The sequence below is a fragment of the Oncorhynchus kisutch genome, linkage group LG19, assembly GCF_002021735.2.
Source record: "Oncorhynchus kisutch isolate 150728-3 linkage group LG19, Okis_V2, whole genome shotgun sequence".
In the NCBI taxonomy this organism is placed as follows: Eukaryota; Metazoa; Chordata; class Actinopteri; order Salmoniformes; family Salmonidae; genus Oncorhynchus; species Oncorhynchus kisutch.
The window spans coordinates 42,783,119-42,809,912 of record NC_034192.2 but is presented as its reverse complement, the minus strand read 5'-3'; the positions used below and the strand labels follow the sequence as shown (position 1 = coordinate 42,809,912).

Genomic DNA, 26,794 nt, shown 5'->3' with positions numbered 1-26,794 from the left:
CTCTTAAATGGAAGAAGTTTGGAACCACCAAGACTCTTTCTAGAGCGGTCCGCACGGCCAAACTGAGCAATCAGGGGAGAAGGGTCTTGGTCAGGGACAGCGCTCCAGAGGTAGTCTGTGGAGATGGGAGAACTTTTGTCGCTGGAGTAAAATACTGCAGCAGGAGGATTTCATTATTAAAAAATAAATACATTCTAACGGGAAATCAGTTTTGATAGGACCTACAGTAGTAGGACATTTATGTCAGGTGCTGTAGAATTTGAGCGAGCGAAAGAGAAAGACCACTGAAGTGAATTGATGTCAATTCTGTGGCGCAGGGAAATTCTCTGTGACAACAGAGTGAACAAATGAAGATATAATACCTCTATAAGTTCAATGGCCACATGTTTCACTTTGTTATGGGTTTACTCATCTAGTCTCTACCAAATGACGCTATAACAAGGAATAAACTGCTTCGTCATCATAATTCTGTCTTACACTAACTACCGAGCAGATTGCTGTGGCTGCACACCCTGTACATGCTGCAGGTGCTATTAAATTGCTTGTCTTGTCATTGGGTTCCCTTTAAATCTAGTGCTAATCGGCCAGTCGTGTGTAATTATTGGTCAGTGTGTTCATCGAGTCCTACCAGCGGAGAGCTCTGAAAGGTAGTCTGGAGGAAATCCATTCGATGGCAAATATGGCACGCCAAAGGTTTGTGTCCCACTCACATCTAGAGGTGGGACGGATGGGGATGAATGCATGGCCAAACAAACAGACAAGTGAACATGCACAAGTATGTTCATACACACACACACACACACTTATAAAAGACAGAGTGAGAGATTATACTGAGTGAGAGTTTCTCATCACAAAGTACAAAGCAATGCCCCCCACCCCCTTCTTCCTTCTCTCCACACCTTCACTCTGGAGCTAATAAGGCTGAGTATAGCACACCCTACTGATGCAGTTTGAATCCTGCTTCCCTCCCTCTCCCCATCTCTCTCCTTCACCGTTTTCCCTCCTTTCCCCTGATGCACTTGTTCCCCCCTATATCGTCCTCATCTCCTCCCTCGCAGTCCAAATGAAAATGTTCAATTATTAATCGCTGGCACGCAGAGGCGCTCGCTCCCTTGCACATCGCTAAGGAGGAGAGGAGCACAGAACACAAAGTAGTAGGAGACAGGAGAGTCTTATGCGCCACGACAGCTTGACTGAACTGGGTCATGAGCATTTTGGGAGAAACAATCGTCTGAGAAGCGCTCAGCAATGACAAGCCCGAACCCCACATCTCATCTTCAGACAGGATGTAAGGTAGGAGAGAAGCTGAGGGTCTCTGGGTGTGTTAGAAGCTGGAGAAGAACTGTTTTTTTTAAATAAACATCAATATTCTCATGAGACCCTTTATGAAATGATGATCAAATGATGTTGGAGTGGGGGGACAGAACGAGCCTATTTCCAAAGGGGTGTGTCTGATAAACTACAGTATACAGTGCATTCAGAAAGTATTCAGACACCTTCCCTTGAAATGGGTTAGGGTTAAATGGTTGGAACTTCAACACGAGGTGAAGAAATAAACTCATCTTCCTTTAGACCAGAGAGACGGCAAGCTGCAGCTCATGACCATCGTGGTTCGAATCCTGAATAATCAACACGAGGTATGGGTGAGGAGCGCACCTCTCAGACAGACCTTTGTCTCGTGTATTAAGTGTGTATGTTATCCTGTTATTATTTAAATAATAATAGTAAATAAATAATTTAACCAATTGGTGTAGTACTGAATCATGAGTAAGACTGGGTTTATTGCAGATGCATGAGGTTACGACTGTTCAGAATGATTTTATGATAAGAGGTAATGATAAATAAAATGACTGTTTAGCGATGTAATAGATATATCTTATAGAATTTAATTTGGGAGACGGTAATTCTTTAAAAAACCTCTTCCATGGTGCCTCAAATTTCTAATGAGTTAGTTGTTAGAGGATTCATTTAAAATCAGGTAAAAATTAAACAGTTAGTGGATTAAATAAATAACAGTCAGATTAATGAAAGTAGTCACAACAGGGGTATCTTCTGTAGCTTGTCGAGGGGGGAAAAAATAATTAATCCATTTTAGAATAAGGCTGTAACATAACAAAATGTGAAGAAAGTCAAGGGGTCTGAATACTTTCCTTGTAAAACTATTCAGACCCCTTGGATTTCACCACATTTTGTGTTACAAAGTGAGATTAAAATGGATTTGTAATTTTCTATCAACAATTCAAACAATAGTCTGTCAATGTGGGAAAGAATACATTTTTTATACAAATAAAATAGTAATCAATAAAATAGTTGTTGCTTAAGTATTCAGCTTCCTGAGTCAATACATGTTAGGAAAACCTTTTGCATCGATTACAGCTGTGAGTCTTCTAGGGTAAGTCTAAAAGCTTTGCACACCTGGATTGTGCAATATTAGCCCATTATTCTGTAAAAAAAATTGTCAAGCTCTGTCAAGATGTAGGGGTATTTCAAGCAGAACTAAGTCAAACTGTAACTTGGACACTCAGGAACATCCACGGTCATCTTGGTAAGCATTTCCAGTTGAAATTTGACTTTGTGTTTTAGGTTATTGTCCTGCTGAAAGGTGAATTCTTCTCCCAGTGTTTGGTGTAAAGCAGACTAAAGCAGGTTTGCTCTAACATTTTCCCTGTGCTTCACTCCATTCTGTTTCTTTTTATCCTGAAAAGGTATTTGCTGATGTCAAGCATACTCATACCATGATGCAGCCACTACCATGCTTGAAAATGTAGGTCAAAAAGTGTATTCCTTTGCCATGTTGTTTTTGCAGTTAGTGCCTTGATGCATACAAGATACATGTTTTGGAATATTTGTATTCTGTATATTTATATTATCGGGGAGTCACGACAATGTTGATCCGTCCTCAGCTCGCCCTTCACAGCCATTTAACTCTGTAGCAGTTTTAAAATCCCCAATGGCCACATGGTGACATCCCTGGGCAGTTTCATTCCGGCCCTGCAGCTCACTTCAGAAGGACAACTATCTTCGAGGTGTCTAGTGGTTTAATAACATAAGTAACTTGACCATGCTTACAGAAATATTGAATGTCTGATTTGTTAGTGTTACACATCTACCAATCACTGCCCCTTTTATGATACTTGAAATTCAATACATGATGGAGGGACCTTACAGATGTTGTTTGGGGGACAGAAGGGTCATTAATTTTTGTACATGTAACTTTGTGATTTGTTAAGCCAAATTTGACTCCTTTACTAACTTAATCTTGCCGGGAAAAAAAGGTGGCTGAATACTTTGAATGCAACGACTATGTTATATTTTTTCTTAATCTTAAAAAAAACAATGAAAATGGCCTACTTTGACAGAGTATTTTGTGTATATTGTTGATAAAAATGACAAGTCCATTTGAATCCCACTCCGTAACACAAAATGTGGAGAAATCCAAGGGGTCTGAATACTTTTACAAGGCAAAAGTTAGTGGCAATTGATGGCCTTATTTCTATTACAGCATATTGGATGACTGTCATTCAGATTCCATTCACTAACATCAATAGGTTTAAGCTACTACATGATACTCAAATTTGCCCTATACACATGATATTGCTAAAACCTAGCCTACAAATGAAAGTTTATAACATAGGCGCACAGGTACAGAGACAAATTGGAGTAATCAAGGTGAGTGACATATTCAATACCACCTTGCACACTCTTGCCAGCATCTAGCAGATCTAGGGTGTAATCATTAGTCCAAACAGTTGCTAACATTTTGCAACAAAACCAAGAGTTTTATTTGGACAAATTTAGGTAGGTCCAGCCCAGTTTTGTTCCGTTTGCTTCCATTTAAGAAACGTTTCGCAAAACAGAATTAGCGGAATGAATACACCCCTGATCACCGGCACACAGTTCATACAATTTTAAATAAATAATATTTGTTCACAACCGTTCAACTAGCATCTCACTGAGTCACTTTTGATTGGATGGACAACATGTCAGTTCACACTGCAAGAGCTCTGATGGGTTGGAGGACGTCCTCTGGAAGTCGTTATAATTACTATAGTAAGTATTTGGGAGGGGGTGAGAACCATGAGCCTCCTAAGTTCTGTATTGAAGTCAATGTACACAGAGGACAGAAAATAGCTGTCCTCTGGCTACACCAGGGTGCTACCCTACGGAGTGCTATTGAGGCTACTGTATACCTTTATTGCAAAACAGGGTTTAAATCCGTTATTTGGTGACATAAAACGACACTAAATATATTCATATCTAAAAAATAAATAAAAAATTTAATGTTTCACTATTTTGATCAAATTCACTGCGTAGGATGGTCCTCCCCTTCCTCCTCTGAGGTGCCTCCACTGTTTGCAGTGTTTTATATGATGATTTTTAATACAGAATACTGCTAACCCCAATACTGTCATGACACTCCCCAATTCCAACAGAGACCATCACTCATTGCCATCAGCCAGTATAGCCTCAGCTGACACATTGAATCAACAGTACGGTGTGTTTTCTCCATTAGAGTGACGTTTCTCATAGTAAACAAAAATCTGCGCATTCAGAAGGATGGAAATGCAATGTTCCTTGAGCGTTGTTTGGATGGGACATGTTATTTCTCCCAGTTCTTTTCCCAGATCAGATGACCTTGTTTCCAGAAGGGAGCGGGCACATTCCCGGCTGATTACAGTAGGACCCTATTGGGAGTTGGAGCTGGTGAGGGGAAAACTTTCCATCAGCTGCGTGAGAGTTCTGCACACACACAGGGGACGCAAGGCACACACACACACTGACCTGGGTTTGAGCACTACACACACACACACACACACACACACACACACACACACACGGGAAGAGGGAAACCCGGAGATGAGGACTGCTGGAGGGTATAATCAATTCCTGTCAAGTGTAATACTCTTGGTTTATAACCTGATGTACTAAGATGGCAGTGTATCGCCTGTAGCAAACACACTATCAACCTCACTTTGGGATTTCAGGTTAGGACAGAATTGGAGTGGATGTAAGATCAGAGTTGCTTAGCCTTGTAACAATTGACTGACCACCTCCCTATGCATGACGTGCCGTCTACTATTGACAGCATGTCTATGATTGACAGTCCATCACCCTATCCAAAATGTGCTGTCTATGATTGAGAGTCCTTCACCTCCCTATCCAAAATGTGCTGTCCATGCTTTCATCTCAGGAACTGTGTTTACCTTAAGGGCACCACTACAGCTAAAGATTCTTAAATCAGATTCTCCACAGGGAGAGACTGCATCTTATTTTCCCACTGTCTGCTCCCAGCACTTATCCAGGAAGAGAACCAGAGTATGAATGTCTACAAGAGGAATCCCCTACCCTGGGCCAAAATATTCATGCATGCATACATACTACACATGACCCCCGGCAGACGAGTGCACACACACAGTGAGTAGAGAGACTGCTGAAAGTGTTGTCACACTAGCCCTAAGCTACCAGCAGGGTACCAGACACCACCCCCCCTCTCATCCCCCCACTGCTACTTTTGGCCAATGGGAGAAACTCTCTGTATATATATGTGTGTGTGTGTGTGTGTCCTCTGACTATAGGGCATTCTGGAATATCCTGGCTCTAACCTAAATGAAGCAAGTCCTACAATCAGTTCCCTCTTTAAAAAAAAAAACTCTTAAGGAATCAGACCTTTTAAAATTTTCACCTAAGATGACATGCCCAAATCTAACTGCCTGTAGCTCAGGACCTGAAGCAAGGACATGCATATTATTGATACCATTTGAAAGGAAACACTGACGTTTGTGGAAATGTGAAATTAATGTAGGAGACTATAACACATTAAATCTGGTAAAAGATGTTCCATCATTTTTGAAATGCAAGAGAAAAGCCATTATAGCATTGCATTTTAAGCTCAATTTAGATTTTGGCCACTAGATGGCAGCAGTGTGTGTGCCAAGTTTTAGATTGATCCAGTCAAGCGTTGCAATACTGCACAGTATTTTGTATCAAGTCTGCCCAAATGTGCTGATTTGTCAATTGATACATTTTCAACTACATAACTATTGGTAACAAACAAAAATGATATGGTAATACAACATTTAAGTTTACACACACACACTCACAGGAATGTCATATATGATGGATCCTTAGTTTATACACTAACTTTCACAGATCTAGATGGCCGGGCGGGGTGGGTGTGGAGCCAGAGGCAGCAGGGGTTCAAACTGTAGAACCCAGTTCCTACCTTTGAATATAAAAATAGATTTTACCAAACAAAACTATGCTACATTTTATCTCTAGGACCCTCAGGATGACAAATCAGAGCAAGATTACTGAATAAAAGGATGTTATTTACCTTCAAAGGTGAATGATTCAAATCCGTTGCCGTGATAAATGTTTTCTGTTGTACACTCTCCTCAAACAATAGCATGGTATTTTTCACTGTGATAGCTACTGTAAATTGGACAATGCAGTTAGATTAACAATAATTAAACATTTCTGCCCATATAAGACACCGATCTCGTAGAGGTCAATCAGATGAACCTCCGTCTCCTGCGCATACACGTGCGTGTGCACACGGTTTTCTATAAAAGGTCATTATTTCTCATCAGATATGGATGACAACAGCAAAACCTCTTGTCAAGTGTGTGCGTCTTCCAGTCAGTGTGTGTGTGTGTGTGTGTATCCAGGAGGGTCTCAGGCTCTTAGCATCATAACAGGATGTCTTGGGGTAGAACAATAGCCTAGCTAGCCAGGAACTAACCATCAAGAGAAGGTTCTGGTAGCCATTAAAGCTTGCATTTTGTTATCAACCACAACTCAATGACTTGTCAAGTAGGCCAAATTTAATTGTTCCGGACGAACTTGCAGGTCTCTCTGCTTCAGTGGTTTAGATTCACGCCTAGGCAGCACAGAGGGTTTCTGGTGACTGTGCTGATGCACAAAGGCATTTGTTTTTTCGAAATCATTAATTTTGCTGCGCGTCATTAATGGGGCATAATCGCAGCTTGTCAATAAGTTGGACTCTGACCATGTCTTGTGTAAAGGCTTCCAGCAGAGAATATCTAGATATGATTTATAAAGAATGTGTACCTACATACACGCACAAGGGTACTTACTAATAGAGCACTTCATTGGCTTCGTGTCTTTCATAGCGCACTGTCTCACACATTATCCTGTAGGAGAGAGAAGGAAGGAAGGACAGAGGAGAGGAGTGGGGCGCGGGGGGGGGGGGGGGGGGGGAGGGGATGAAAGAAGAGAGAAGACAACAGTGACAGCAAAGTTAACAAATACAATAGAACAGATGGATGGTTGAGTTCACTAAAGTTTAGTTTATCGAGTTTGTAGAAGCGCTCTACTGAGTTTACCTTTTTAAGAGGAAGGAAATGTCAGTATTTTAATAGTAACTTGTGTGCCTTGGCATTTGTGAAACTTTATCCTAGTAAACAGCGATATCAAAAAACACAAACTCCAAAAAACAGCCCAGAGCATGTCATGCATATTACTGTTGCTCAAGGACTCAAAACAAGCAGGAGAAAAACAAGTCTCTGAGAACTAGCTACCACAGAGGAAAACAACATTCCTTTAAGGTGTTACCATCTAATAATACTTTTAGTCTCATCAGGGTATTGTGCAACTGCTAATCACAGACCATCCATGTAATTAACAAGTATAAATTCATGTGTAATTCATTTGATCAATCTGAATCAATGTGGGAGCCCTCACCTCAGCTGGTGTTCTCGGAGGTTAGACAGGGCCTCCATTCCATGCAGATAGGAGTAGACTATCTCCAGGTCCTGTGTGAAATAGAGGAGATGCGTCAGTTTATTAGCATTTTAACATTACGATTTTACCGGGTGCAGGGTGTTGGAATATCATGAGGAAAAGGTCAGCATGTTAACAGTAGACAGACATGAAGAGTCAGCAGTTCTAAGACCCAAACAACCTTTCTAAAATGACCAGTGCTGTCCCTAATACATTCAGTACCAGTCAAAGTTTGGACACACCTACTCATTCAAGGGTTTTTCTTTATTTTTACCATTTTCTACATTGTAGAATAATAGTGAAGACACCAAAACTATGATATAACACAGAATCATGTAGTAACCAAAAAAGTGTTAAACTAATCAAAATTTTAGATTCTTCAAAGTAGCCACCCTTTGCCTTGATGACCGCTTTGCCCGCTCTTGGCATTCTCTCAACCAGCTTCACCTGGAATGTTTTTCCAACAGTCTTGAAGGAGTTCCCACATATGCTGAGCACTTGTTGGCTGCTTTTAATTCACTCTGCGATCCAACTCAACCCAAACCATTTCAATTGGGTTGAGGTCGGGTGATTGTGGAGGCCACGTCATCGGATGCAGCACTCCATCACTCACCTTGGTCAAATAGGCCTTACAGTCTGGAGATGTGTTGGGTCATTTTCCTGTTGAAAAACAAAATGATAGTCCCACTAAGCGCAAACGAGGTCGGATGGCATATCGCTGTAGAATGCTGTGGTAGCCATGCTGTTTGTGTTTCTTGAATTCTAAATAAATCACAGAGTGTCTCCAGCAAGCACCATCACACCTCCTCCTCCATGGGAAGCACACATGCGGAGATCATCCGTTCACCTACTCTGTGTCTCACAAAGACACAGCAGTTGAAACCAAAAATCTCAAGCAGTCTCCTCTGATCAGTAGATGTTGAGATGTGTCTGTTGCTAGAACTCTGTGAAGTATTTATTTGGGATGCAATTTCTGAGGCTGGTAACTAATGAACTTATCCTCTGCAGGAGAGTTAACTCTGGATCTTCCTTACCTGTGGCGGTCCTCATGAGAGCCAGTTGTAGCATAGCGCTTGATGGTTTTTGCAACTGCACTTGAAGAAATGTTCAAAGTTCTTGAAATTTTTCAGATTGACACCTTCATGTCTTAAAGTAATGGACTGTTGTTTCTCTTTACTTATTTGAGCTGTTCTTGCCAAAATATGGAATTGGTCTTTTACCAAATAGGGCTATCTTCTGTATACCAACCCTGCCTTGTTACAACAGAACTGATTGGCTCAAACACATTAAGGAAAGAAATTCCACAAATTAACCTTTAACAAGGCACACCTGTTAAGTTAAAAATGCATTCCAGGTGATGACCTCATGAAGCTGGTTGAGAGAATGCCAAGGGTGTGCAAAGCTGTCAAGGCAACGGGTGGCTACTTTCAATAATCTCATATACATGCATATATGATTTGTTTAACAATTTTTGGGTTACTACATAATTCCATGTATTAATTTGTAGTTTTGACATCTTCACTATTATTCTACAATGTAGAAAATAGTAAAAATAAAGAAAAAACCTGACAGACAAGTAGACAGACACACCTCCTCTGCCATTCAAGGCAACATACTTAGAGGCCCAAAGAAAATGCCTGCGCAAAGCACCTAATCTAAGAAAGATACATTTTAGAGACGAAAAAGGAAACAGGACGGGTGGTGCTTCCTTTCATTTGTCTCGACTTCGTCAGCTGGCTCTGGGCTCTGAAACCGTCTGAAACCAAGGGGAATGAATGGAGAGGTCAACCGGTTTGAAGCACCTCAGGTTAGAGGTCAAAGATTAAGAAAGGGGTGCTGGTGTATGGTTAAAAATGACCTGCGGGTCGTACCAAAGTGTGAGTTACTACAAACAAGACCATAGATCAAATCTGTTGAGCAGATCAAAGCTGAAATGTGATCTTTTGCAAGTTATTATTACAACAATCACATATGAGTTTATAACGTATGCCCATTGAACAGACAAGGTCTATAGGCTATTATGCAAAGTTAGGGCCTATCTTGGATATCCTATGTCCCATCAAAATACATGCATGCCTAATAGACTGGGTTACCTCGGCCCATGTTACATCATGCAGTGATATCCCCAGCCTAATAGACTGGGTTACCTCGACCCATGTTACATCATGCAGTGATATCCCCAGCCTAATAGACTGGGTTACCTCGACCCATGTTACATCATGCAGTGATATTCCCAGCCAAATTATAGCCTTATGTTCTGTTCTGACGTCGCTCACTGATTTGTATACTGTGTGGGCCTGATAATTCTGCTTGGAGACTGGCTAGGTTCTGGCACCATCTACTGTACAAGGGCAGGACAGGACAATTTATTTGGGATTTAACATAAAATGGCACAGTACATTGAAACAAATTATCCAGCAAGCTGATATGAATAGAAATTGATAACACCAAAATAAGACATATTGACATTCGTATAGTTGTGACTAGATGTAGGCCTAGTAAAATATGAGAATGACTACAAAAGGTGCTATACAATGATTTTAAGCAAGACAAATACTGCCAGTGCCATTTTTGGGAGGGATAATCTGGACTCATTATGCCTCAATGTTGCTTACATAGAATGAACCGTGAACATGCGGATTCACACGGGACAACAAGACTCTGTTGAAAGCTTAGCTGACATTTTTCAGTCTTCCCTAAAGTAGGCTTAAATCACAGATTTGAGAGGTTGGTAGGTGAACACACTAAGGTGGAAAACTTGCTTTGACTTATCCAATCACCGACAGTAACAGACTATAACCTAAAGGAAGGGTTGTAAAGAAGATTCCAAACACCAGCGCACAAGTCTAATTTCCCATTGCCATACATGGAAGCAGACCTTACCAAGAATGACCACTAGGTGGCATGCTACTGGTGTGTTTTCCCATTGGCCTACTATAGCACAGTGTGGGAAAGAGCGCCACTCTTACGCCACTCAGGAGCTCCAGTGAGAGAGACAAATATGCAGACCCATCAATTGTGGCTTTGGTCTTAAATATTTCAGATTGACTCTTGAGATTTGCTCCATGGAAAGAATGCGAGGGACACCATTTTTCCACTGCCTCTCGCTACCATTCATTTTCCGGTTTTGTGTTTTTGGATTGGATAACGTTTGAGATGTAAAACACTGGGGGGGGGGGGGGTATCTGGTATTGCATATTGATGGCAATGACTGTATAGACTCAAGGTAGGGGAGTGGGATAAGAGTCAAGCAATGTCAAGTTGGAGAAGTGTGTGTGAGAGAGACAGCAAAACAGAAATAAAGCAAACCTTTGATGAGGGTCCTTAATAACAGTGCTATTCAAGCACATTTTTGAAATACCAGATGGTAGTCTTCATGGGGTCTGGGCATTTTTCTCAGTTACCATCCAATTCCTGCTTATTTCCTTAGGTCAGGGGGATCTAATGTTTCACTACACCTCTGGATCCGAGTCAGACAGTAGCAGTGTAGTGTACCATACAGTAGGCAAACTATCAGAGGTATTTCCTCCCAGGACATTAGGGCATTAGCCAACAATGATAGCCTTGTGTTCTTTGTTTTGGGGGCCAATATGACCAAGGCTGCCTCTCCAGTCTCCATTATCTATGGTTTGTTGTGTAACTCCATGGGCAGTAGGGTACAGAACAGGGCCAACATGTCGATAGACATGACAATCAGTTGAGCAGACAGAGTTCCAGGAGGAAATGAATGTTTAGCTAAAACCATGCACGTTCACTGAGATCCTGGATTCAAGTTAAGAGGAGGCCTATAACATGATCATTTAGATTCAAGTTTTGATGGAAACTAAGCTTATAACATGAGGGTGAAGAATTTACAACATTGGCATAAAACATTTCAGAGCTTCCAGTCAGCAATCGTCCACTTGACCTCAAATCGCTCCCTTTCACTTTCAATAAAATGGGAAGGACACGAACAACAAAGCCTCATTTAAATTCTAAAACGGCAGCCACACCTCATCTCAAATCCACTGATGTGTCTGCAAACAAGATAGGGAGCTTTAATTGTCCGCTCCTTTCAATGGTCTGAATGAGTATTTGGTACATTCATTTGGGTCAGTGTGAATGCAAACCACCCTGCATCTTAATCACACTGACACTGTAGGCGAGTCATCAAAAGGTGGGGTCACAACCTTAAAGACCTATGGGGAAGGTAAAGTCCTGTGCGGAAAGTAAACTTGGACTTACACAGAGGACAGCAGGTGGTCTAGTGGTTAATGTTCGGCCAGTAACCAAAAGGTCTCTAGTTCCAATCCCCAAACAGACAAGGTGAAAAATCTGTCAATGTGCCCTTAAGCAAGGCACTTAACCCTAATCGCTCCAGGATCACCACTGATAATACAAGCACCCACCAAATTATGATTTATTACCATTTTAAACCTCATTGTCTTAACTAAGAGAGACGTCCAATGCTGTAACATATGAGCCTATATATTATAATGATACAATATCTGAGATTGCTGTGAGAATTTTAAAATGTGGGATAGGCCATTGTGGTTAATGTGACTTTTGGTTTCCACAGGATATTAAAATGATATGGCCAATAACATGTCATAAAACTCACCATGGGATGAGTGTAAAGAGCGCTTCATTGGGTGCATTGACCTTACAAAGGGAAGTTACATAATACCCACTCCTGTCATTGGTTAAGACAGTGTTACCATCATAATCTCCATCACTCAGTCAACAGTAGCATTCAGTCAACAGTAGCAGCCTCCAATACATCGTAAAATAGAGATTTTAAACAGCTGATAGTCAATGGGATTCATCTCTTTAGCAGATCAGTCATCACCTTGAAGGAAAGAACAAAGGATGTATTTTAAAAGTATATCAGGAGACAGTCACTCAACTACTGGGCATACATGACAGATATACACCAACAGTAAAGGCCACCTGTGGGAAAGCATGGGTCTGTCACTGATGAGTTGTTGAGTTGTTGCCAACATCAAGTTCTGTGAGCCACATCCTGTTGGCATGCCTTGTGTAACTAGTCTGGTTCTCTACTCCATCAAAACAATGTGTCATCGACCAGTTAGCTTAGCTATTAGCATGTCTCCGCCTTAAGATGCCGGTTATTTTAAAAGTATATCAGGAGACAGTCACTCAACTACTGGGCATACATGACAGATATACACCAACAGTAAAGGCCACCTGTGGGAAAGCATGGGTCTGTCACTGATGAGTTGTTGAGTTGTTGCCAACATCAAGTTCTGTGAGCCACATCCTGTTGGCATGCCTTGTGTAACTAGTCTGGTTCTCTACTCCATCAAAACAATGTGTCATCGACCAGTTAGCTTAGCTATTAGCATGTCTCCGCCTTAAGATGCCGGTGTCCCCGATTCCTGGCAGGCAGGCACGTCAAGACCGTGGCTTTTTAATCTGGGACGCTTCGCACAGAGATTGTGGTTCTGTTGAGTTGAAAAGCATAAATTAATCTCCTGCAACTCAGAGCAGAGCCGTGCTAGATTTGCAACAGATCGCTAACTTGTCACCGGCTGAGAGTGATGATTTCGCCATATCTTCAGAGGGCAATGAGACGTGGCAACAAGTTCATAGCTCAACCTAGCGATCAGTGATGCGGTGGAACAAAAAAAAGGAGAGAAAAACAGCCCCATTATCAGTATGATTGCCGCCATTTTGATTTCCGACCTTGATCCTTAACCTGGTTAGGCCTCTAATCTGATCATCCATCCCACCAAGCAGAGTCCCAGTGTCAATGGATCCCCTTACCATGACAGTAGAGGTGGCCATCTTGTGTGTCAAATCAGGGGTGAATCAGGGGTGAAGACTGCATTCCTCAGATGACAGTGCCGAGACAAATAACACACAACACCTATGCTATGCCCTCCACCGCTCCCTAACATGACATGTCGGGAGGAAGAGGCATCTGGGTCGTCCATTAGTTAGAGAAGGTCTTGTGCCTGGATACATTCTGGTGCTAGCCAGAGACCGCTCACTGTTAAGTCTTACGGTAAGACTCCAGAATAGCTAATCAAATGGCTACCCAGACTATTTGCATTGCCCCCTCCCCTTCTACACTTCTGTTATTATCTGTTATTAAGGTGTTTTCTTAACTGCATTGTTGGTTGAGAGCTTTTAAGTAAGCACAGCAATAGCCCCAAAACATCACTGCTCTAGAGGAGATATGCATGGAGGAATGGGCGAAAATACCAGCAACAGTGTGTGAAAACCTTGTGAAGAATTACAGAAAACATTTGACCTCTGTTATATACCCTTTGTTGGCAATGACGAAGTATTGAGAAAAACGTTTGTTATTGACCAAATACTTATTTTCCACCATAATTTGCAAATAAATTCTTTAAAAATCCTACAATGTGATTTTCAGGATTTTTAAAAATCATTTAGTCTGTCATAGTTGAAGTGTACCTATGTACAGGCCTCTCATCTTTTTAAGTGGGATAACTTGCACAATTGGTGGCTGACTAAATACTTTTTTGCCTCACTGTATATGAATGCCATTGGGCTGAAACACAGAATTCAAATTGAGGCTTTAATGTAATCAGTATTTAGTAGAGGTCGACCGATTATGATTTTTCAGCGCCGATACAGATTATTGGAGGACCAAAAAAGCCGATACCGATTAATCGGCCGATTTTTTAATTTATTTGTAATAATGACAATTACAACAATACTGAATGAACACTTATTTTTAACTTAATATAATACATCAATAAAATCAATTTAGCCTCAAATAAATAATGAAACATGTTCAATTTAGTTTAAATAATGCAAAAACAAAGTGTTGGAGAAGAAAGTAAAAGTGCAATATGTGCCATGTAAGAAAGCGTTTAAGTTCCTTGCTCAGAACATGAGAACATATGAAAGCTGGTGGTTCCTTTTAACATGAGTCTTCAATATTCCCAGGTAAGAAGTTTTAGGTTGACGTTATAATAGGAATTATAGGACTATTTCCCTCTATACCATTTGTATTTCATTAACCTTTGACTATTGGATGTTCTTATAGGCACTTTAGTACTGCCAGTGTAACAGTATAGCTTCCGTCCCTCTCCTCGCTCCTCCCTGGGCTTGAACCAGCAACACAACGACAACAGCCACCCTCGAAGCAGCATTACCCATGCAGAGCAAGGGGAACAACCACAGGCTCAGAGCGAGTGACGTTTGAAACGCTATTAGCGCATGCTAACTAGCCAGCTATTTCACATTGGTTACACCAGCCTCATCTCGGGAGTTGATAGGCTTGAAGTCATAAACAGCGCAATGCTTGACGCACAACGAAGAGCTGCTGGCAAAACGCACAAAAGTGCTGTTTGAATGAATGTTTACACGCCTGCTTCTGCCTACCACGGCTCAGTCAGATACAAGTATCTAAGTATGCTCAGGACACGCAGGACACGCTAGATAATATATAGAAATATCAACCATGTGTATTTAACTAGTGATTATGATTGATTGTTTTTTATAAGATAAGTTTAATGCTAGCTAGCAACTTAACTTGGCTTACTGCATTCGCGTAACAGGCAGTCTCCTTGTGGAGTGCACAAGGACTAGTTAACTGTAAGGTTGCAAGCCTGGTTCCCCCGAGCTGACAAGGTGAAAATCTGTCGTTCTGCCCACGAATGAGGCTGTTAACCCACCGTTCCTAGGGCGTCATTGAAAATAAGAATGTGTTCTTAACTGACTTGCCTAGTTAAATAAAGATTTTAAAAATTAAATAAATAAAAATCGTCAAAATCGGTGTACAAAAAAAACGATTTCCGATTGTTATGAAAACTTTAAATCAGCCCTAATTAAATCGGTCATTCCGATTAAATCGGTCAATCTCAAGTATTTAGTAAGGCAGCTGACTGGAAGGAGGGTATGAGTGTATAGAGAGGCAGAGGACAGAGACACAGACAGTGGTGAAGGTCACCAGATCAGTGTTGTCTACTGTCAAGTATGTGAAAATGGCACATAGTAGGTTTATACTGTCAGTTCAGCACAAACACGTCCCAGCCCCCATCGGTGTCAGTGTGCCAAGCAGGACTCATGAGGCCCCCAGCCCATTCAAAATAGCAAGGACAACAGTTTATCCAAAATGTTGTAGGAGACACGTACACCTCAGGCAGGCAGGCGGGTGCATAATGCTTGTGCAAAGTGTGTGGCATTGTGGAAGTATATCAATAATATGTGCAGTGGTATGTTCATGTGTATATTCCTGTGAGTGAGAGGACATTGACTGCTATCCTTGAATATCTATTGACAAAGAGTGTGGGGCCTGAGGGATATTTTTATCAATTGCCCAGTGCGACCAGACAGCAGGTGGAACCTTTATGTAGGAGGGCAAGGTCACAGAGTAGCTGGGCGCAACACAGTATCAGTGGGTGTCCTGACTCCTGACAAAGAGAAGGCCAGCGATCTTGTTTTCAAAACTCCATGTGCACTACACTATGGTAGGAATGTTGGTGTGGGGTAACACTTGTTTCCCCCTGGTGCTACCTTGAAATTATTAGCTAAGGCTGGCACCAACACACATTACACAAAGCTAAGGAGCTAGTAGCAGCATTAGTATTGTTGTGCTAGCGAACTTCAACAAGCTAAGACAACACAGCACACAAACATACCGGAAATAGGAAGAAAAACAAAAAACAATGTGGTGCAATGGAAAAATAAATCAATTGCAAATGCTAATCGATAATTTCAAGGAACCCAATCTGTAGCAGTGCTTCACAACCTGTTTGTGTGAATGGTGTGCGTGTGCATGCGTGCGTGCGGGGGATGTGGTGGATTTCAGTAACAGGAATCTAGGAGCCATGTGAATGAGCTTAGCACCCTCCACTTGAGCTGCCAGGATAAAGACTAAGAACAACAGCACAGTGAGATTCCTTCAACATGCAAATAGGATGCATGCTAGGCCAAAATGAGCAGTTGGTGTTATTGCAACTTACAAGTAGGAATCTTCAATGTATTAATTTATAAGATGACAATACATGGGATCAATAGGGTGTACAGGCCTAGACTTTTTTTCCCCCCACACCTTTATTTAACTACTTGGTGAAAGGGGGGCAGTATTGAGTAGCTTGGATGAATAAGGTGCCCAGAGTAAACTGCCTGCTACTCTGTCCCAGATGCCAATATAGGCATATTATTAGTAGTTTTGGATAGAAAACACTCTGAAGTTTCTAAAACTGTTTGAATGATGTCTGAGTATAACAGAACTCATAACAAATCCAACCAGGAAGTGGGAAATCTGAGGTTTGTAGTTTCATTTAAGTGATTGCCTATCCAATATGCTGTGTCTATGGGGTCAAAATGCACTTCCCAAGGCTTCCAGCAGATGTCAACAGTCTTTAGAATTGTTTGAGGCTTCTATTGTGGAAGGGTGTTGAATAAGAGCTGTTTCAACAAGTGGACTAGGCTGAGGCCAATCAGTTGTTTACTGCGCGGTCATGCGGGAGCGCCGTTCCTTCTTTTTCCTCTAATGAATACACTATTGTCCGGTTGGAATATTATTGAAGATTTATTATAAAAAGACCCTAAGGATTGATTGTCAACATCGTTTGACATGTTTCTACAAACTGTAATGGAACTCTTTTGACTTGTCGTCTGGATTTTGTGCTCGCGCATTGTGCCTTTGGAATAGTGAACTAAACGAGAACAAAACGTAGGCATTTGGACATAAATATGGACGTAATCTAACAAAATGAACATTTCTTGTGGAAGTGGGAGACCTGGGAGTGCATTCCGATGAAGATCAGCAAAGGTAAGTGAATATTTATAATGCTATTTATGGCTTTTGTTGACTCCACAACTTGGCAGGTAACTGTATGGCTTGCTTTTGTGGCTGAATGCTGTTCTCAGATTAATGAATATTGTGCTTTTGCCATAACGCTTTTTTGAAATGTGACTCAGCAGTTGCATTAAGAACAAGTTCCTTTAATTCTATGTAAAACATGTATCTTTCGTCAAAGTTTATGATGAGTATTTCTGTTATTTGATGTGGCTCTCTGCAATTTCTCCGGATGTTTTGGTGGCATTTCTGAACATTGCATATAAATATGAACTTGATCGAACAAAACATACATGTATTGTGTAACATTGAGTCCTGGGTGTGTCACCTGATGAAGATCGTCAAAGGTTAGTAATTCATTATCTATATTTCTTTTTTTTGTGACACCCCTCTTTGGTTGGAAAATGGCTGAATGCTTTCTGTGACTAGTTGCTGACCTTTTCGCCGAAAAGTCTTTTTGAAATCGTACACAGTGGTTAGATTAACGAGAAGTGCATCTTTAAAATAGTGTAAAATACTTGTATAGTTGTGGAATTTTAATTATGAGATTTGTTGTTTTGAATTTTGCACCCTGCACTTTCACTGGCTGTTGGCGAGGTGGGACACTAGCGTCCCGAACGATTATTTAAGGTTATTTAACCAGGTAGGCCAGTTGAGAACAAGTTCTCCTCTACAACTGCGACCTGGCCAAGAAAGCAAAGCAGTGCAACAAAAAGAGTTACGCATGGGATAAACAATCGTACAGTCTGACAACCGCACTAGATATTAAGCTAATGCACTGCTAATATTGATGAACATTGGTGACCACTGCACTAGCTATCATGCGAACACACTGCTAACATTCAATGTAAGCTTAAAAAAAGGCTCAGGACTGGTACATTTCACCATTACACTGCATTCATTCACCAGAGCATGGAAAACCAGAGAAGTTTAAAAATATATATATAAAAAAAAATTATAATAATTAAGTACTAAATTAAATAGAAATTTGGAAGCACTGACGCTCCGGACCTTATGAATATGCATATTGACTGTAGGGCGGTTCGGTGAGCACGGCTGTTGAAGCAGGAGCCTTCAGGCCACGTCACGTGCGGAGGTCCTTATTAGAGTCATTATTGTTGGTTATGAGCAGGGTGAGGGGGTGCGGCGTCTATGAAATAGTCCCCTCACTGTGCTTCGTTACAGATCGTCATTTCCAAACCCAAGGGAGTGAACAATAAATGGGGCCCGTTTCTAAGGCTACCTTATAACCTACAGTATTCCAGCTACAGTAGTAATACCTGGCTGTAGTCAATACTACCTAAATGAGACTGAACTCATCACAATCTTAAACATGGGCTCATAACAAGATAGCAATAAGCTGCTGGCTTGAAACGTGTCTGAGGTAAAGTAACCAGAGGAGCTTCAGTTATCAACACGGCTAATCACTTGTTAATGTGTAAGAATCTGATAAGATGGCTTCACTGTTAACCTGTCAGACCCTCAGGTAGGCAACTAGGGGATGAGGCCGGATTTCTGCCTGTGCTGGTATAACTTTCTGTAGAATCACTCCTTTGGCTCCATGGTGGGGAAATTGGCAAATTACATAAACATTCTATTGGGGTTAGTTGCATATTTGCAAAGGTTGTCGTCAGCATAGAGGAATATTCTGCATAAGTAGGCTAGTTATTTTTGTAAGAACTACTATTACTGTATTATTCTTATTGAAAACAGTCAAGACAATTCCATGTACAATACCATAAGGTACTGACAAAACTCAAAATGTGCAATTATTTTCTTGTTCAGGAAGCTAAATTCAGCCACTGTTATTGTAGTATTTTTTTTCTCCACAAACTACAACCCCCTGGCAAAAACCAAGCAACTGATATCTTCTGAATAATTGACGTGGTAAATAGATGTATGCATAATTCATGAGGATGTTTACCTTTCCTCAGGTTGAATCCTCAGAGAGGTAATCAAGATGGCAGCGACAATCTCGTTTGTGAGCAAACTTTTAACAATGTTATTTTGGGGGAATGTGGGGAAATGGCAATGTTACGCCTAAGACTATGTATAGATAACGGAATTATGGGGACAGGGAGTGTGGGGTGTGGGCTGGTAAGAATGTTGAGGGGTGTTTGGGGGAAAATTGACAATCCTGAAGGAAATAAATAACTTCTAAAACAGCTTTCAGCTCATTGGGATAAGAAAGATGGCGCAAGCAATATGGTATAATACCAGCGAAAAGTGTATCCATGTTGAGTAATGCAACATGTGGACGCAGCCCTGAATATCAGATTATGCATTGTGAGGACACGACATTGTAACCCTGCTATGCCTCTGGATGCAAAAGAACCAAACGGTCTACGCTAAATGAGCATTAATTTGCCCGCAGGCCTTCAGTCTGGTGTTATTTTAACGTTATCCACACAACATTAATCAAGCGACATCGATACAGGATCTCAACAATTAGCACTGCATTTTATGCTTTGAGCAGGGCGTGAGTTGTGAGTAACTATAGATCACAATAATGCAAGCATGGTTAGACATGGCAATACATCAAAGTTAGCCATGAATTAGCCAATCAAAACATTGAAACTAGACCAAAGAGTTACCGCTTAACAAACCACAGCAGGCTATTCAAACATTACAGGTACAAAATGGTGCTACACAAGGATAAGTGTTGACCAAAGCACACACCCTCCAAGTTCAACTATTCTGACCACAATCACCTGGACTAACAGCAATCTGACTCGCATTCAAACAATCACCATGACTCTTCTTAGCAATTTCACAGCTTCTAGCCACAACTTCTGACCAGATACTGTTAACCGTACAACCAACCATGACTTTGTCCACAACCTCTTACATTGCTTCATAAATGCAACCACCATTGCCCCTCGACTCCAACCCTTCAACCGAACCACAGAGGCCCCGTATGGATTTAACCGTGGACTCTGAACACTCAACAAAAGGATCATTCAGCACTGTCATTCAACCAAGTTGTAGCAGGTCCCAGCCAGGAACAAAGCCAACTGTCGGGCAAAATGAAATACGCTCCATCCCGCCCAAACAAAGCCTTCAAAAGAGGTGCAGGGTAATCAAAGTTACAGAACATCCTATAAAGAGCCATTTATGACAATCCACCCCAAAATGAAGCAAAATGGGTAGAATTATATTAACTAAGGTGAATTTGACCAAACAAATTATTTGCTGTATGGGAAAAAAATATGCCAAAATATATTGTATTGTTTTTCTGTCTAATTAAATATACAAGCATGGCAGGGCTGGGGGGCAAGGTCATGAATCATAAGTAGTTGGGATGATAATAGCAAGTCAGGTCTGGCTCTAATGGGCTTCGATACAGTGCTGCTTTAAAATTAGCCATTCTCTCTGCTCCTGTGGCCATTAATCCTCAACATATCCGCCAGTGCATATTTTCAGGCCTACACTTAGGTATTTATGGAAACCAATAATCAATCTCCTTACAATTTCTCCCCTCAGCATTCTCTGAAAGGTAATTCCAGCCATGGATTATGATGATATCGTGCCCCGGTTGCTAGGGAACAACCAGTCAAAACGGCTTTGCTACGAGCATGGCTTTCATTAGGGGGGAATATTTTGGGCTCCAATGGTGTAAATTCTCCCCCCTCACCAGGTGAGCATGGAATTATGGGGGGGGTAGTACATTTAAGGTGGCAAATGGTGACATCTTTAGATTGATGAGAGGTGAGCTCAATGACGGGGGGGTTTAGAAGGACTTGTAAATCGAGATATCCTTTATGATATCTCGACTGCTCACAACTGGGCATTTCTATTCTTTAGAGGAGGAATGCACACATGAGTCACCCTCGCAAATAACGCCACACACCTGTCCCAAACCACTCCCACAAGCCACATACACAGTAAATCCTGAACGCCAACACTGAATAAATGCATTTGTGGCTCTCTAGCAGTACATAAAGCCATTGAAATGCCCCTATCTTCCGAGTCAAGGTTACTTCCCCTCGTCACGAGCCATGTGTTTAGTGTGATTCAAGAGGGGCCTTGATATCTGGGGGTTATTTGTGCAGGGACAACATGTCCCCAGTCATCTGGGAGCAGGCCAGAGGCGAAACATCTTTGTTAGTAACCAGATGACAGAGTCAATGTTCCTTCAACGTTTCACCGGTAATGGAGCTGTGAGTCACCAACATTGCTTCAACGTTCCAGTGATAATGGAGATGAATCTCTCACCAGTCTCCCGTCTGTTTCACCTCTGAAGGTATAATTGTCACCACCTATATACCGTCATTATTAAGAGACAATGGCACTTCTGTTCTCAGAGTCTTTAACCCAGTCTCTAAGCCCCGTCTTAGTAGGGGGAGGGGTTCTATTAAGCTATATGGAATTGCTGTAAGGTCATACCAAGGATCATTTAGCTATTCGTTTTTGAATTTTAAAGACCCCTTAAAGTTAAGTACCAAAAACATTTGATAAAATATTTTTTGGGGAATTACTGATTCAGCCGACTGAGTCAGCCGATTTTCATGCCGATGTTTTTATTATGCAAATTAATTTATGCGGGGGCATGGACATTGACTCTAGGGGGTTAAAAACATTTTTACTCAATGTATGCGGATGGTGTATTTGGTTAAAGTGTGAGTGTCATTTGGTTGACATGGATACAGGAGCTCCCATGACCAAGAGACATTTAATACTAGGTCTACTAGACTATGTGTCAGTGTGACGTCCTGGCAGGGTAATGGTCCATTGTTGTGCCACAATGAATTAAGACATATAACATGAGGGCATCTGTTATTTAGTGCAATTACTTAGTATGTAGACTACTACAAATCAACAGTATTAATGTTTAGAAAAAAAGCCTTGCTCTTGGAAATAGGAAATCAGTGTTTATCAGATAGCCTTTCAAATGTTCCTGCACTTCCTGTATACAAAGTAGCCTTAGGATCCCACCCAAGGACCTAGCGCCTCACCAAGTCTAAAAGAAACTGCCAACTACAGACAGTGGTATTTCAAGCTATATCCTGAGGATGTTGTTTAACAGAAGAAACAGAGGACTGATTTCACTATTGTTATCTGGCGGGCCCCAAGTCACAAGTGTAGGCTTCCTCAGGGCAATACTCACCTAACCTAATCATGTTACAAAAATAAAAGTGGATTTTTCAATTCGAGGGTAGTTCTCAAAGCTTAAAGGATTTGGAAAATAAAGACCCCTGGATATTGGGGTATTCTGTTGGTGTGGAATGCATCCATTTCAGTGGGTGTTGCTGCAAATGTAGGCCTACTTGACTCAAAGGTCAAAGGTCGTTTTTCCAACGAGGCTAGGCATTACAAGTTGATTAGGCCTAGGCTATAATTAAACAATAAATAAATAAAAAGATATGTTTGGTATGGGTACAACTACAGTTTTATGTATGCATGTAAAAGAACGATTAACTTCTTGTGAATCCAACCACAGAGTCAGATTTCAAAAAGGCTTTATGGCGAAAGCATACCATGCGATTATTTGAGAACATCGCCCAGCAGACAAATCATTACAAACAGTAACCAGACAAGTAGAAGAGTTACAAAAGTCAGAAATAGAGATAACTTGGATGATCTTCATATGGTTGCGCTCAGAAGACATTCATTTATTCAATAAAATGTTTGTTGTGTTCGAAATAAACTCTTTATATCCAAAAAATCTCAGTTTTGTTCGTGAGTTTTCAGTAATCCACAGGCTCAAACGCAGTCACAACAGGCAGACAAAGAATCCAAATTGTTTCCGTAAAGTTTATAGAAACATGTCAAACGATATTTATATTCAATCCTCATGTTGTTTTTGCCTAAATAATCGATCATATTTCAACCGGACAATAACGTCGTCAATATAAAAAGGTAAACAAGAAAGGCGCGTTCTCAGGATTGCACATGAAAAAGCTTTAGGGTCCAGTCATTCAGACTGGTCTTACTCCCTCATTTTTTAGAATACAAGCCTGAAACAATTTCTAAAGACTGTTGACATCTAGTGGAAGGCATAGGAACTGCAATTTGAGTCTTAAGTCAAATGGATACTGTAATGGCATTGAATAGAAAATAACAAAAATAAAAATCCTACTTTCAGGTTTTATCCTATCCTATATGCATATCCTAGCTTCTGGGCCTGAGTAGCAGGCAGTTTACTTTGGGCACACTTTTCATCCAGAGATGAAAATAGTGCCACCTACCCTAGAGAAGTTAACAGGTGTGCCTTGTTAGAGTTTAATTTGTGGAATTTCTTTCCTTCTTAATGCGTTTGAGCCAATCAGTTGTGTTGTGGCAAGTTAGGGGTAGTATACAGAAGATAACCCTATTTGGTAAAAGACCAAGTCCATATTTTGGCAAGAACAGATAAAATAAGCAAACACAGTCCATTACTTTAAGACAAAAGGTCAGTCAATCTGGAAAATGTCAAGAACTTTTATAGTTTCTTCAAGTGCAGTCACAAAAACCATCAAGCGGCTTAGATGAAAATGGCTTGCGAGGACCACCACAGGAAAGGAACACCCAGAGTTACCTCTGCTGCAGAGGATAAGTTCATTAGAGTTATCAGCCTTAAAAATTGACAATTAACTGAATATCAGATTGCATCCCAAATAAATGCTTCACAGAGTTCAATTAACAGACACATTTCAACATCAACTGTTCAGAGGAGACTGCATGAATCAGGCATTCATAGTCAAACTGCTGAAAAGAAACCACTACGAAAGGACAACAATAAGAAGAGACTTGCTTGGGCCAAGAAACACGAGCAATGAACAGCAGACCGATGGAAATTTGTCCTTTGGTCTGATGAGTAAATATTTTGTTCCAACAGCAGTGTCTTTGTGAGACGCAGAGTAGGTGAACGGATGATCTCCGCATGTGCGATTCCCACCGTGAAGCATGGAGGTGGTGGTGTGATTGTGCTTTGCTGGTGACACGGTCAGTGATTTATTTAGAATCCAAGGCACACAACCAGCATGGATATCCACAGCATTCTGCAGCGATACGCCATCCCATCTGGTTTGAGCTTAGTGGGACTATCATTTGTTTTTCAACAGGACAATGACCAAAAACATGCCACCAGGCTGTGTAAAGGCTATTTGACTACGAAGGAGAATGCTGCATTAGATGATCTGGCCTCCACAATCACCCAACCTCAACCCAATTGAGATGTTTGTGATGAGGTGGACCGCAGAGTGAAGGAAAAGTAGCCAACAAGTCCTCAGCATATGTGGAAACTCCTTCAAGACTGTTGGAAAAGCATTCCTCCTGAAACTGGTTGAGAGAATGCCAAGAGTGTGCAAAGGTGTCATCAAGGCTAGAATCTCAAATATTAAACATATTTTGATTTAACACTTCTTTGGTTACTACATGACTCCATATGTGTTATTTCATAGTTCTGATGTCTTCACTATTATTCTACAATGTAGAAAACAGTAAAAATAAAGAAAAACCTCTTGAATGAGTAGGTGTCCAAACTTTTGACTGGTACTGTATATGTCCAGTATTCCTGCACATTGTAAATATGTACTGGAACTGACCCTGTATAAAGTAAGCTTAATTACTTTATCATGTTCTTTTAGTTTCTGTTCCACATTGTTATTTTTAGTATTACATTGTTATTGATGAAAGGAATTTCACTGTACTTGTGCATGTGACAAAAACTTGTAGTTGGGTAAAACAGTTACTCCCAGTGTGGCAACAAGCTACTTACACTGATCTTGATGGCTTTTGACAAGCAGGGAATGTGAACATTGTGCCACACGTCAGCAAGTTGAGTGACTTATAGCGCTTTAATGAACCTTCGGTAAGGTATAGACAAAACACAGCTGATATACCCTCTACCAAAACAGGGCCTTGGTAATAGGCTACCCATGTGCACCAGCATGAAAACAATTCAAGGCGAAACACTGATGTAAATCCAACAAATGTATAATAAAGCAATTAAACAAATGTCTAACAGATCACATGATAACTCGAGCTGTTCAGTGAAGGCAAACAAATACTGGATTAGTGCACACTTCAAACAAGTCATTAGTTACCCAATGGGACGGACAATAAATCCCCCAGGACTACCACTAACCACCAACTGCTGCTTCAGCATACTGATACGAAGTAAAGCCCCCAGGACTACCACTAACCACCAACTGCTGCTTCAGCATACTAATACTAAGTAAAGCCCCCAGGACTACCACTAACCACCAACTGCTGCTTCAGCATACTAATACTAAGTAAAGCCCCCAGGAGTACCACTAACCACCAACTGCTGCTTCAGCATACTAATACTAAGTAAAGCCCCCAGGACTACCACTAACCACCAACTGCTGCTTCAGCATACTAATACTAAGTAAAGCCCCCAGGACTACCACTAACCACCAACTGCTGCTTCAGCATACTAATACTAAGTAAATCCCCCAGGACTACCACTAACCACCAACTGCTGCTTCAGCATACTAATACTAAGTAAAGCCCCCAGGACTACCACTAACCACCAACTGCTGCTTCAGCATACTAATACTAAGCAAAGCCCCCAGGACTACCACTAACCACCAACTGCTGCTTCAGCATACTAATACTAAGTAAAGCCCCCAGGACTACCACTAACCACCAACTGCTGCTTCAGCATACTAATACTAAGTAAAGCCCCCAGGACTACCACTAACCACCAACTGATGCCAAAGAATTGTCCCTTTGTCATTTTCCTTTAAGTGCGACATGATACAAAGTACACAAATGGGTGGTCCCCCACCCCCCTCCTTGTTTGCAAATTGGGTCACGCCCATATAATTACTAATTCACTAGACTCACCACCACTAGTCTGTGCCTGACCTGGGCAATATGCAAAAACAAGCTTAGGTTAATTAAGTTCATTACATATAGGGGATTAGGCCAGAAATAGGTCTACACAATGGTACCTAATGTGACAGGGCGAAGCCTAGCAGTCCAGATTATGCACACCAAAAACAACCTCCAAATCTGGAAACCGATTGCAGCACAGTTCAAGAGCTGAGGGAACGCCAGCTAAATACCACAACACCAAAGCTAAACAACCTCCTTTCTTTTCAAATAACAGTGTATTCCAAAAGTATTCAAACCCCTTGAATTTTCCACAGCATTATTCTAAAATGGATTCATTTGCCCCCCCCCCCCCATCAATGCACATACAATACCCCATAGTGACAAAGAAAATACTGTTTTTTGAAATTTGTGCAAATGTATTAAATATTTTATAAAGGAAATGTCACATTTACATAAGTACTCAGACCCTATACCCAGTACTTT

At 41.1% G+C, this 26,794-nt stretch overlaps 1 protein-coding gene across 13 annotated transcripts in view; it reads right to left on the bottom strand.

Annotated features, from left to right (window-relative positions):
- LOC109864853 (rap guanine nucleotide exchange factor 2) overlaps window positions 1-26,794 on the bottom strand; it is a 144,339-nt gene that overhangs the window by 96,487 nt on the left and 21,058 nt on the right. For all 13 annotated transcript variants that reach the window (XM_031797183.1, XM_031797192.1, XM_031797187.1 and 10 more), the window contains exons 2-3: window positions 7,705-7,775; window positions 7,098-7,154 (exon numbers count right to left, since the gene is read on the bottom strand). In XM_031797183.1, coding sequence (XP_031653043.1) covers window positions 7,098-7,154; window positions 7,705-7,775 — 128 coding nt within the window. The remainder of the gene's footprint in view (window positions 1-7,097; window positions 7,155-7,704; window positions 7,776-26,794) is intronic.